The sequence below is a fragment of the Lactuca virosa genome, chromosome 5 (assembly GCF_052849685.1).
Source record: "Lactuca virosa cultivar CGN04683 chromosome 5, Lactuca_virosa_CGN04683_v6, whole genome shotgun sequence".
NCBI lineage: Eukaryota > Viridiplantae > Streptophyta > Magnoliopsida > Asterales > Asteraceae > Lactuca > Lactuca virosa.
The window spans coordinates 320275746-320288970 of record NC_136430.1 but is presented as its reverse complement, the minus strand read 5'-3'; the positions used below and the strand labels follow the sequence as shown (position 1 = coordinate 320288970).

At 34.4% G+C, this 13225-nt stretch overlaps 1 protein-coding gene and 1 pseudogene across 4 annotated transcripts; one reads left to right on the top strand and one right to left on the bottom strand.

The window, feature by feature from the left end:
* Nucleotides 1–1248: 1248 nt before the first annotated feature.
* Nucleotides 1249–5225, top strand: LOC145115715 (fatty acid amide hydrolase-like). 2 transcript variants are annotated; one of them, XR_013711685.1, is made up of 20 exons: nt 1249–1435; nt 1520–1601; nt 1697–1806; nt 1878–1938; nt 2029–2222; nt 2302–2431; nt 2500–2577; nt 2668–2815; nt 2916–3028; nt 3122–3197; nt 3289–3360; nt 3431–3482; nt 3611–3778; nt 3866–3969; nt 4143–4173; nt 4287–4355; nt 4435–4499; nt 4599–4660; nt 4767–4862; nt 4943–4986. XR_013711685.1 is itself a non-coding variant. In XM_079052070.1 (20 exons), exons 2-20 carry the CDS (start codon nt 1520–1522, stop codon nt 5000–5002), a joined length of 1833 nt encoding a protein of 610 aa, XP_078908196.1. In that variant the 5' UTR covers nt 1252–1435; the 3' UTR covers nt 5003–5225. The 2 variants fall into 2 exon arrangements, 1 of the variants encoding a protein (XP_078908196.1); XM_079052070.1 differs by having other exon boundaries at nt 1252–1435; nt 4081–4173; nt 4943–5225.
* Nucleotides 5226–10913: 5688 nt separating this feature from the next.
* Nucleotides 10914–12582, bottom strand: LOC145117068 (protein RMD5 homolog pseudogene; annotated as a pseudogene). Of its 2 annotated transcripts, none has more exons than XR_013712477.1 (2): nt 12486–12582; nt 10914–12202 (listed from the first exon to the last, which is right to left on the bottom strand). The product of XR_013712477.1 is annotated as a protein RMD5 homolog pseudogene, transcript variant X1 (transcript). The 2 variants fall into 2 exon arrangements; XR_013712478.1 differs by having other exon boundaries at nt 10914–12191; nt 12486–12564.
* Nucleotides 12583–13225: the final 643 nt, after the last annotated feature.

Here is a 13225-nt window from a genome sequence, read left to right as displayed (position 1 = left end):
CTTGACCTAATTATCCCCTATAAAGTGAACGATATCTCCTCCATAGAGGGAGATCTTCCCCTTGGCTCAGCCGCCACACTATACTCCGGCCAGGTGGCTCAGCCGCCACCCGCCACCGTCAGCCACCATACACCACCAGCACCAAGATGGTTCTCTCTAGCTAAAGAAGACCATCTCAGATCTACCAGATGATCTAACTTGACCGTCGGAGCTCGCTCCCGGGCCACAGTCCCTGGGGCGGCTCTAACGGTCTTGTCTGTTGTGACCTCGCAGATCTGTCTCCGGCGTAGAAGCACTCTCTCAGAGCAGGTGGTCCGAGTCGAAGTCGCATCAGGTGATGAAGAAGGCGTGCATTGAAGAATTGTACTTTCACAGATGAATGATGAAATCGCAAATGGGCACTAATCACCTGCGATTTCGTTGATTATTTTGCGTAATTTGTTGATTTTTGGCTATTTTTTACAAAGTAATGAGCATATTTGATTATTTTTATAATTTTCTATTATATAAATGATCAACCATCAATTGAAATTAACATAAAACAAAAACATAAAAATGATACTCAAGAATGACTAGTCCGAAATCGGGCTCTGCTTTAGAATGCTATGTTCCGGACTTTGTGGCTATTTTGCCAAATGTTCTAAATAACGTAAGACATGACTTGGCGACAATGTCAAGCCTCAACCTTTTTCAAGTCGTGGCGGGCCACGTCGTTTGTAAGACGTGACTTAAGGTGACAATTTTGTATATAATTCATAATTATATATATTTTCTACTATTATTCATTTTTATATACATATATGACTTAAGACGACATTTTGTTAAAACTTTGCGACAAGTACAAGCCTTGAAATCATGAACCGTCATGACGAGCTTTTTAGAACCTTGATTTTACCAAAAGAAAAATATAATTTGTTATTTTTATAAAAAAATATATATTTATATTGGTTAGATTAGTCGGTTTTTTATAAATAATAAATAATATCTATAATGTAGGTTGATCGGACAATTTTTCTCCTGACACAACAATTGATGCTTTAAAATGTTGTATTGTACAATTCTATACCATATAAATTGTTATGTATGACAAAAAAAATATTGCAAATATTGCCTATGAATCACTTCTTTTATTCCAAATATAAATATCAATAAATGGAGAAATTTGATTTTTTAGTCAATGGTGGTTAAAGCTGTAACGTTATTCAATTTAATAAAAACAGATGGCCAACCTCCCCAGCATCTCCCTGTAGCTAAACGACGCCGTACTCGTGCTCTAAATTGAATAGCTTTATACCCCCAACAACGTTGAATGCTAACATTAAAGCGATCATTGCCCTCGTCAATGCCAATATTGATGCCACCAATCATCATCACTGCACTAACATAGCAACCCAAGTTTTCTTCCCTCTAATTTCTCGCTCTCACTTCGTCAATTGTAAGCATTTCAAGTTCTAAATTTAGTAATTGAAATTGAACTTTAGAATGCGCGTCTGATGTTTGATAAATTGTCTGTGTGAAGATGGGAAAGACGAGGATCGTTATGTTGCCGGCAAGTGAGGTTGATTTGACCAAGGTCAAATACGATCCTGGAGAAATTGAAGGTATTTTTCTTAATTTGTACTTCTTGATTGGTTTTGTGACTGATTGTGAAAATGAAGTTCATTCTGATGTTCTAAATTGTTGGGTTTTGTTGTAGCCCCTCATATAACTGGATTACTCCTCAAGTTTTTTGTCAAATTAGTTGAAATGCCTTTGATCGGTTCTTTGCTCATCGGTCACTTGAAGAAACAGAACAAAATGAACCAGGTGTGTTCTAATTAGAAACCATATCCTAATAATTGTTTATTATTTACACTCGTACACTGGATATTAAACAGATGTTACGAGATACTCTGATACCAGAACCACCGATGTTCAGACCTGAATTCCCTCCTCAAGGTTTGACCTCCTTCGCATTCCAATTTCCCTTAATCAGTTAGCCGCTCCCAAAAGCATACAAGTAATCCATCGATTTTGAATTGATATTAGAACCAGAATCTGGAGTCGTTTTTCTCAAAGAAGATGGAAAATCTGAAGACCGCGTTGAATCAGCCGTGGAATGCCTTCCCCAATACGATCCTTCTAGCAATAGCAATCACAGCTCTGACTCAACTCCATTCCGCTACTGGAAGATTCGTGATTATGCATATTCTTACAGATCGAGCCTTACAACTCCATCAATCGTAAGTCATCTACAAGTTTCCCCATCTCCTATATCTTTTTCTATTCTGTTGAAATTGATATCCATTTTCTTTAAAATAGGTCGCTGAACATGTCATCTCTGCGATAGAAGAGTTCAGCAATAAAACCCCCCCAACACCTCTTTTGATTTTCTTTGATGCTGATGATGTAAGAAAGCAAGCCGCATCTTCAACCCAACGGTTTCAGGAAGGTACATAAGCTTCCGTATTGAAATTGGAAAGGGAATGGAATGGAATTGACGATTCTTGGTTTATACAGGAAAACCATTGTCAATATTAGATGGCATCTTTATCGCAATCAAGGATGATATAGATCTTTATCCCCATCCATCTAACGGTATCTATCCAAAGTATCCACTTTTGTAAATGACCAAAATATCCTTCAACTATGGCCATACTTAACTTAGCTTACATTTCCAACAAACAGGTGCGACAACATGGCTTCATGAGCTACGCAGTGTTGAGAAAGATGCAGTTTCTGTATCAAAATTAAGAAGCTGTGGGGCCATATTGGTAGGAAAAGCCAATATGCATGAACTAGGCATGGGTACTACTGGAGTTAATCCTAACTATGGGTATGGTTTATATAATTTATTTTTTACAAATAAACAACTTTGTTTTTTATAAAAAGTAAGAACGAATCATGAATGGTGTTTGTTTACATGTGTATGATAGAACTGCTAGAAATCCACATGATCTGGAAAGATACACAGGTGGATCTTCATCAGGGCCAGCAGCTATAGTAGCTTCTGGAATATGTTCAGCTGCACTTGGAACAGATGGTGGAGGTTGTGTAAATAATAAAATATCACTTTGGTGTTTAAAAATTAAGAAATAAAAAATTGTTTTTATGATAAAATAATAATGTTAATAAATTCCAGGTTCAGTTCGTATTCCTTCTTCTCTTTGTGGTGTCGTGGGATTGAAAACAACATATGGGCGTACCAACATTAAAGGGTAAGTAATCTTATTTTTTATTTTATTTTTTAACTCAATACCCTTTTGACTTAATGTTTCACGAATTATTATTTATTTATTTTTTCTGCAGTGCATTATGTGATGGAGGGACAGTAGAAGTTATAGGTCCAATTGCATCCAGTGTTGAAGATATCATGCTAATGTAACACTCTTATCTCAAATATTTAGGAGGACATTAGTAATTGAATTTTAATTATTATTATTTTGTACAGTTATGCAGCAATCTTAGGATCCTCTCCTGCTGACAAAATCAGTTTGCATCCGGTAATTAATTAATCAGAGTGCTATATCATATACTACATAAATTTTAATATATATATATATATATATATATATATATATATATATATATATATATATATATATTGATTTTATGTTTATTTTTTATGCAGTCTGTCCCTTGTTTGCCTGATCTATCATCATCACATGAGAACGTTAGTGTTACAGGATCACTGAAGTTAGGAAAATACAGTGATTGGTTTAATGATGTATTCTCACCTGATATCTCAAATAAATGTGAAGACATTCTTAATACGTTTTCAGAAACGTATGGTTGTAAAGTAAGTATAAGTATTGAAAATTTTCACATCTAAATTATTTTGTATTTATTAAAGATTATACAAGTCTTTCTACATTTGGTATTGAAGGTGGTAGAGATTGTGATACCAGAGCTTGACCAGATGCGAACAGCTCATGTTGTGTCAATTGGTTCTGAAGCAGCAGCCTCATTAAGTCCCGACATTCAGATTGGGTATAAATATAATATTATTTATGCCTATTTGGAACTTTTCTAAATTAATATATAATTTTTATTAGTTACTGATACATGTTTGATGTTTGTTATGTTATGTTATATATATAGGATGGATAAGAAACTTACATTGGATTCACGTATTAATTTTGCACTTTTCAACTCATTCACAGCTGCAGACTATGTTGCTGCACAACGTCTCAGGTAACCCTAATTTATCATTTTTTACTGAATGGTGTTTCTTTTTTTACGAATTTGCCTTCATCTATTTTTACCATCAATTTCAATCTCAAATATTTATATTTATAAAATTGCAGGCGCAGGATTATGTATTACCACATGGAGATCTTCAAGAAAGTCGATGTCATAGTTACGCCAACAACTGGGTATTTTAATCTCATCATGAAATATATTTATAAAACAAATCTCACTTGTTTATTATTCTCATGTCTTTTTAATTTTTAGTATGACAGCTCCTGTAATTCCCAAAAGCGCACTTGCATATGGCGAGTCAAATATAAAGGTCACAGGTGAGTCGACTATCTATTTTCATTTCACTAATTTGCTCATATTATTTTCATGCAATTTAGTTAATGCTTTTTATCATTATTAATATTATTATTTTTCAGGCAATTTGATGCGGTTTATCATAGCAGGAAATCTTCTTGGGCTCCCAGCTATTTCTGTACCTGTAAGCATTTGATCTTATTCATAGTAATTTTTTCAAAGATTCACATTCATCAATTATTTATTTATGTTCTAAAAAATGTTACATTTATTTATTTGTATATTTGTAGGTTGGGTATGATAAGGAAGGGCTTCCAATAGGATTGCAGATTATAGGCCGACCTTGGGCTGAAGCTACAGTATTGCGTTTGGCTGCTGCATTTGAGGTATTATAATTATTTACATATCCTTACATTTATATAAGATTTCATACGAAAGTTTTTAACAACTTAATTTATAATTTCAGGGCTTACGTGTTGAGACAAAACGCCCTGCATCTTACTTTGACACTCTAAAGGGAAATTAAGTTATATGGGTAAAAAGGCGTTGTAAACTTTGTTGTGTGGCTTAAAAGATGGTTTAAATGACTTGTCACATTATTTTGTTGATATGACATGATAAATAAGTTAAACTTGTAATTTATGTGTTTACAGTAACAGTTGTAGTCTTGTAGATGTTATGAGAAGGAAGCCAATGTACTTATGCTATTTCGGGTTGATAAAGTTATCTTATAGTGTCGTTATTAGGAATATTCTTCTAGAGCGAAATGGTAGGATGATTTGAACCTGAACTTTGAAGATATTTATGCAATAACTAGTATAAACCATTAATTTAGATCAAGCAAACCAATTTACTTGATATTAGGATAATTAAATATAAGGAATGATTTTTGAAATAATTGAGCTACAAATTAAATTGAGACTTGAGATCGCTTGAAAAAAATGGCACGGGTGTAATGTTCGTATATCCTTCTACCAACCTGCAAATAGATTCAAACTTAACGGGCTACATGTTAGCCACTTGACCCGTTTAGATATTATTTTTTATATTTAATAAATAAAAATAAAACCCTAAATCTTAAACTTGTGACCCTCCCCGTTTATTTGTTATATATAAACCTAATTGATTAATATGATTTCTCTTCTTCCCTCCCGAACTCACAAATCGAAATTGCTTAGAAGTTAAGGTTTTATACTATTTTTTTGAATGTAAGACTCGAATTGTTTGGTTAGGAGGAATGGTCACTCATACCACATTTTTTGCTACTATCTATGCACCACATTATTTTTGTCACACCATACTAACTTCTTGCCATTTAGGGGTCGATTGTCACACTTTTTTATAAAATAAGTATTAACAATTTTTTTTCCATTAATTGAAATTAAGAAATACATAACAATAAATTAAAAATTAATTTGAAAACTGATCTTGCAAATCATCGATGGTTCCGTGTTAAGATCAATGTGATGTCAATATTACGTAATAATTATCTTCTTGACAAGTACTCATTGCTATCAACTTCTACTGGTTGTGTCGGTAGAATGATTTTGTTTTTATCATACTCACATATAGCGTTTCTTTCTTCTTCTGAAATATGATATACATATACATCACCTCACTCATCTTTTTCTCCTCAACAAAAAATGTGGGGTTTTGTAGTATTTGCCTATGCTTTTTAAGAGCTTCAAACGCTCGTCAACATCTCTCTTCGCATTTTTTCTGATCTCTCTTAAAGTTTAACCTCTTTTGATCATTAGGGCATGTCAATGTTTTGAAAAAAACATAACGCTTAGGGTAGATTCCGTGTACAAGATAATACCAATACCCGTAAGACAATCCATGCACTACAAATGAAGAATCCAATGTAATCCTGTTATTTATGTCGTTGAATCAGTGACATATTTAGAACATTGATCTCATTAAGGGATCCGAGAGCACTGAAGAATGCAAGTCATATCCAGAAATCATGTGACGCAACAACTTCAAGTATGATAGTTGGATATCCTTGATTACCTATCGTGTATTGACCATGATATGCATTCAGACAGTTTCCCCATTCCTAATGGAGGCAATCCAAGCTTTCTTATATTCCAGGGAAGCCTTGTAGGTTTGTATAATGACCATACAATTGTTGGATGTCATTGTAACTAGGTTTACACAGATATCATGTACCATACAACTTCATGACATATTTGCAAAATATATTAAAGCTTTCTCATATGATACATGTGGACATCCTAAGATTCTCATCCAGTCTATCCCCAGGGATAGGGGTGTCATATGCTATCATATGAAGTGTGGACGTGTATTTTTGTAATGGATTAAAACACATTGGACCTCTTGTATCTTGTATCCGGACGTTGTTGAAAATATGGACATAGTTCTGTGATGTTTTCGACTATAAATTGAAACAAATGTTTGTGTATTCAGAACAACAGTCGAAAAAAGCACCATTGAAAAATTTCATGCTCATTAAAATAATCGTGCATGACGTTAGTGGACATCTACTTGGTTGCTCTGTATATATTTCCTTTTTCCGCCTCACATTTTCGGCTTTCTCCTTGCATTGTTCTTCAGTCTTGCTCATCACTATATTAGCAACTGTCGCCGCTTGTAGCACCATGTCAAAAGTTCCCGAAGATGAATACATTTTGAAAATTATAGAGAAGAAAGCGTTGGTGTAGTATAAAATTGTGAATTAGGTTGGTATATATAGTGTCTTTGAATTTAAAATAAAAAAATTAATATTAAAAAAAAATCGTTGTTAGTTAGACAGTCAAAGAAGAAATCATGAGAGAGACTCCAAATTAGGTACCAAGTACCCTTGCTTGTTGGGCATTCTGAGGTAAGGGCCAGAAGCTTTCCTGTGCAAGGGTTTTGGTTCCACCCTTACAGGATCATCTCTAAAATGGGCCCTATGCATGCATTTAAATGTCGAGGCAGTGCTATATATCCGACACATGGGCGGAGCTCTTAAGAGGCCAGGGGAGGCCATCACCCCCCCCCCCCCCCCCCCCCCGTTTTTACAGCAGTTTATAGTAATCTTATGATCGTTAATATGAGATGAAGATGCTGATGGTAAAAATAGATCTAGCATGATCCTAACAGACTTGAAAAAATTAATCTTTTTTATAATCAAATAAATTCATATCACTAACGACCATTATATCTAAGAAAAAGTAAAAAGGAAAGAAATAACAGATAGCAAAATAAAAAAGACAGTATGTCTATAGATAAAAATGGAAGAAAAGACTTGCACAAAATAGAGAAGAAACAATGAGAGTCAAATTATTAAAGAGGGAAATAATAAATGATTTGCATAAAGTAAAAAAAAACAGAAGGGGAAGAATGTCGGATAAGCATCGCCTTCTGCTGCCGTTGCGCAGTCTCCCACGGTCATCAAATATCCGTCCTCCCTCTCCATTAGCGGCTAAGAGCTTTCTAGTGCTGCCCTTTGGGATGAAGATAAGTGGTACTCTTTCATAAAGTTATGATTTTTTGTATTTATTTGTTAAAAAAATACTGCTAACTTATGTTTTTATATATATTCCATATAAATAGAATAAAACAAATTAATATTTGTGTTGATGATGATTTTTAATTGTCAAAAAACTACAATATACATCGATAAGCTTTATTATTTAAAAACTAATTTTGGAATAAGTTTTAGGTAAATATTTATATTATTTAATTTTGATATTAAACTATGATTTGTATAAGTATATTTAGTTTGACAAAAGTGTCAAATTGGTCATTGTGGTTTGCAAAAAACTTTGGATGAGATCCAAAAAGTTTTCACATTGCATTGAAAGTCCAAAATCAAGAATTTTCTTTGGTTTTGGTCCTTGAAACTTTGAAAGGACTATTTTGCCCTTATTATTTATTTTTCACATTTTCTTTATTTGTTTTAATTGTTTTATAATTAAAAAAAAAAAGAGAAGGACGGGTCCACCCCACCCTCTCTCTCTCTCTCTCTCTCTCTCTCTCTCTCTCTCTCTCTCTCTCTCTCTCTCTCTCTCTCTCTCTCTCTCTCTCTCTCTCTCCACCAAATCGCTTTTTGAAGCTCTTTATTTTCTACATTTTGAAATTTCAACAATGGTGGTTACACTCTCCCTCCGTCACCTCTGGAGGGCCACCACCGGCCACCACCAAATCAAATGAAATGACATCAAAAATAAAAAATCCACCATAATCAAAGATAAAAAAATCTACTGAAATAAACCAACCCAAACCAAAACAAAATCAAATACCCTTCCATAAAATGTTTACACTCTCCCACATAACCTTTCTCTACTTCAATTTACTGGTTCATCGTTGCTTCAAACTTCCCTCTGATTCATTCTTATTCATCAACACCGTGACCTTTATGTTGCAGAGCTTCCATAATAAGAAATCTCTCCCGGTTTCTAATAACACCACATATGACCCATCACCACCACCAGCGGGAGTCAGAATGCACCAAAGGATCTCCTCAATGACATTTCATATCCAACCACCAACAATGTCAGATACAACCGTGTGGGTCGTGGGCGTTATGCATCTCCAAATCAGTATCTTCAATGGGGAATCGGCGTCCACATCCATCAGGAACTGGTAGGATATTGGCTGGGGATCGATCCTTTCCAGAAAATCAGAATTCGCATAGGATCTGGAGATGAATCAAGAGGCATCTTCCATTCTCGTTGCCATAACAAAGGTAGATTAAGACACATCTGACAAGTTCGTCAGATCTGATAAGTCGGACTTCCTCGGACCATCAGTTCAAACTCATACAGTTCTACCGTTTGAGAAGATGAAGGTTGAAGATGAAGAGAGAGAGAGAGAGAGAGAGAGAGAGAGAGAGAGAGAAAGCGAAAGAAAGAGAGATACAGTCGCTCTTGATCGAAATCTCGACGTTTTCTCATTAGATCTTTTGCCGGTTCCTCCACCTATCGATTTGTTTTAGTCTGAAAAACCCATAAATCAATTTGTTTCTTCCTGATGTCATCGATTTGAGATAAGCTTGATTTAGAGGTGAGGGTGAGGAAGAAGAAGATAGGAGAGAGATTTTGATAAAAAGGGAGTAGGTTACCAGTGGGATTGTATTTTATTTTTATTTTGAGAAGATCCATGTGTTGAAGAAGGAGAGAGAGAGAGAGAGAGAGAGAGAGAGAGAGAGAGAGAGAGAGAGAGAGAGAGAGAGAGAGAGAGAGAGAGAGAGAGAGAGAGAGGTGGGGTGGGCCTAATTTTTTTATTTTTAATTTTAAATAATAAATTATTAAAGGAAATATAAAAAAATACAAAATAAAAAATAAAAAGGGCAAAACGGTCTTCAAGTTTTCTATGGACCAAAATCAAATGAAATTCTTGATTTTGGACTGTCCATGCAAGTTAAAAGCATTTTGGACCCTATCCAAAGTTTTTTGAATACCACAAGGACCAATTTTGCAGTTTTATCATTTAGTTTTTTGAGTTAATTTGCTCCGTATAGAAAATTTTCTAGGTTCGTTCAATGATCTAGTAAACAATAATATTGTTAATTAGATATACATATTTCATATTAGTTGTTTCTTTTGATCTTTAATAAACAATTTAAGAATAACTTTTTGTTAATTATTTTGTTTAAACATTTTGTATATAATTACTTTGAAACAAATTAAAAATGTTTATATGGTTTTATGTTGATTTTTTTATCTTCCGGCCCCCCTAATTGTAATGCTCGTGTTCCGCCAGTGATCCACATCTTCTAGGCTTAGAAGGTTTAGAATTCAAATCCATCCATTTATATGCATGCATTTCAATTATTAATTAATAATTAAATTATAATCTCCTTCAACGCCTATGAGTTTTAAATATCACAAGAAACTTTCCTTCGCAACCTGAATCAATTTCCAATCCAGAATCCTCCTCAATTTCCCACATTTCTTTACGGTTTCTACATCGTTTTTATAAGCCTAATGATAACATAATCTTCTGATTTATGGTGAGACTGCTTCGGAGATTGCTGAGGTTTTGAATGCAAACTTTTCAGGAATAACCTCCATGTGGAAAAACCTTAATCTCCTCACTTTGAAAATATAGCACTTCAATTTGATGATACTACAATATACCCCCTAAAGCAAATTTAAATTAAAATATTCATTCAAAAACAACTTACTGAAAACTGAAACATTAACACGTGGAGAAGGATGGAGAGCCACAGCTTTTATCATTTTTTTTAAAGCCTCCAATTTTTCAACTAATTTTCACAAGCAAAAGAACAATATTTACATGCCTTTGTAAGACAATCATCATGCTATATAACATGGTTATGTGAGTTGCAACTTGCATGTTTAGACTTTAGACTTTTCATCACATTTCAACAATAATAGCCATTAACATTTTTATCGAGGAAAAATATACAAAGAAACTGCTAGATCTTTTCGTATTTCGTAACCTTTTCTTTACAATTCCACGTTACCAAAATCAAAAAACTATGGGCTAAGACTTGTCCAACATTATAAAACTCCTTCAATTCACCGACTTCCAAACGACAACACAAAAAAATATAAAGACTCACTCGATCAAATCCAACAATCAGAGATACAATCGCTGGCACATGTTAACCGACATCACACAACTGCAGTACGGACATTGAATCGTATGAAAACGGGTTTTCCTTTTCGTGAGCGCCGATATCGTTTGACTACAAAGAACATGATGACACTCATCCATACCCAACATCATCGCCGGATTATCTTCATCGCTTTGTTCCTTGCATACCGGACAAACAAAAGCCGAATGAAACTGAAACTCTTTTCCCAACTCCATCGCCACCGGAAACATCCTCATCGCCGCCCATTCCTCCCTACCCATCAGATTAGCCTTATTCAAAAGGATCGGCAGCCCAAGAGCTCCGGCATCCACAGTCACCGTTAATGGGTTCCTAAACGACACCCCAATAGACCCACAGAACTGAACAATAAACTCTTGGCTTACCGCCGCCCATTTTTCCGGCGACGTTAAGTCGGAGTAAGGTGAAGTTTCGACCTTCTCCGGCCAAAAAAAGAAGACCGTGAGAATTAAAAGTTCGTTTCTGTGATTTGAAGCAAGTGGTGAAAGGTACGTTTTGACAAAGTTGATTCCCTCCGATGGGGTTTCTTTTAAAAGCTTCAAGAATTGAAGTCGCCGGAGGTTAAACTCAAGATTATTGGACTCCTTCGGGTCAAGTATGTGACGGTTGACCGATACCCAATTCAAAGCGGGTTCAAGATTTTTAGCTTTCAATGCTTCAAGAATCTCATGCATTTTTGAAAAATCACGTCTTAACCAATTAATATGGCGTTGTTGAGCTTCGTTTGTGAATGTATTAGCGACATCAAAGAGACCTTCATGGTAAATTAGGTTCAGAATGATTTTGTTGATTATAGGCGACTCAAACTCCACGTTTCTGGATGCTTTTGATATATCTATCTCTACGAATTTACCCAGGATTTCTGGGTAGTTTTTAAGATCAACTTTTAGGTCCTTCTTCAACATCTTTATCTGTTCTTGAACCCTATATGCATCGAGCTTTTCTGTCAGGTGTTTGATCACTGATTTATGATCGATATCGTCTGCTGATTGAAGGTCGGCGAGTGCTTGTTTAATCTCATCTTCAATCATAACGATCAGTTGGTGGTACTTACTCGTAGATAGATCTTGTTTCTTGGCAACTTGATCAAATTCATCTATAATGGTTTTCAGATCCATTAAACCTGCAAATGTTCTGCAAAAGAATTACACAGACGAATTCCAAAATTCTCCAATAAGTTCGCTAGATCTTTGATGTGAACGATTTGAATTGCAACTTTAAAACAACTTCTGATAGTAATTCTTGATAACGAATGTAAAATTAACAATATAGAGAGAAAGGAAACATATACTGTCAATAGAAGTGGCACATTATGAAATCAAAACCTCAAACATGCAATGAAAAAGGAATGCTCTGTTTTCATATCAAGAATTACGGATTAAAGAAAATTAGGGTTTAGCATTGCATAAGAACTTACGGTAACTTGTAGATTGGAATTAAAACAGAAATTAACGAGGATCACGAGAGTGTATGCACGTATGTTGAGATCATCAGGCAAATTTGGGGAATTAATCGACAGCGATTGAAGGTTATATATAAAGTTGAGAAAGATGGCAGTTTGTAAAGATGGTGTACTCAGTATGATGCGTCCGAGCCGTTAAATATAAACTACATTGAAAAGTGAGATATAGCTGATTGGAGCCATAAGATATAAAATTTACATCCAATTATCGAATAAAAAAACTATTTTTTTATAAAAGAAATCAAAATAGGTAAGTTTTTAATTATTTGAAAGAAAAAATAAAAATTAATATATAATGGCAATTACATACACAGCCTACGTGTAGATTTTATTGAAACTATATAAATACTTAGTTATGAAAAAAAATCATAAATTCATAGATTTTGATATATTTAATCTTTCTCATCCCATTTTAAGAATTTGAGGGTTCAGTTATCCTTTAAAAAAGAAATAGTTGTATGATTTGTGAGTTTTCATCAATAAAATCAATCTAAGCATATGCACATAATCTCTCCTAATTAATACTTGTCTTGGTCTTTATTAAATGCATGTTTTTTTTTTTGGAACAACAAATCTATTCTACACTTAAATTATTCTTAAATTTCCACAAGGCAAATCTATTCTACTCCTAGATTACTCTTAAATCTCCACAAATCTATTTTACTCCTAAATTACTCCTATTTTTTGGAACAACA

Coding starts and splice junctions, on each gene's coding strand:
- LOC145115715 (XM_079052070.1), top strand. CDS start 1,520: ATGGGAAAGACGAGGATCGTTATGTTGCCGGCAAGTGAGGTTGATTTG. Junction 3,361..3,430: donor GTTGAAGATATCATGCTAAT/GTAACACTCTTA, acceptor TATTTTGTACAG/TTATGCAGCAATCTTAGGAT. Junction 3,779..3,865: donor CAGAAACGTATGGTTGTAAA/GTAAGTATAAGT, acceptor TTGGTATTGAAG/GTGGTAGAGATTGTGATACC.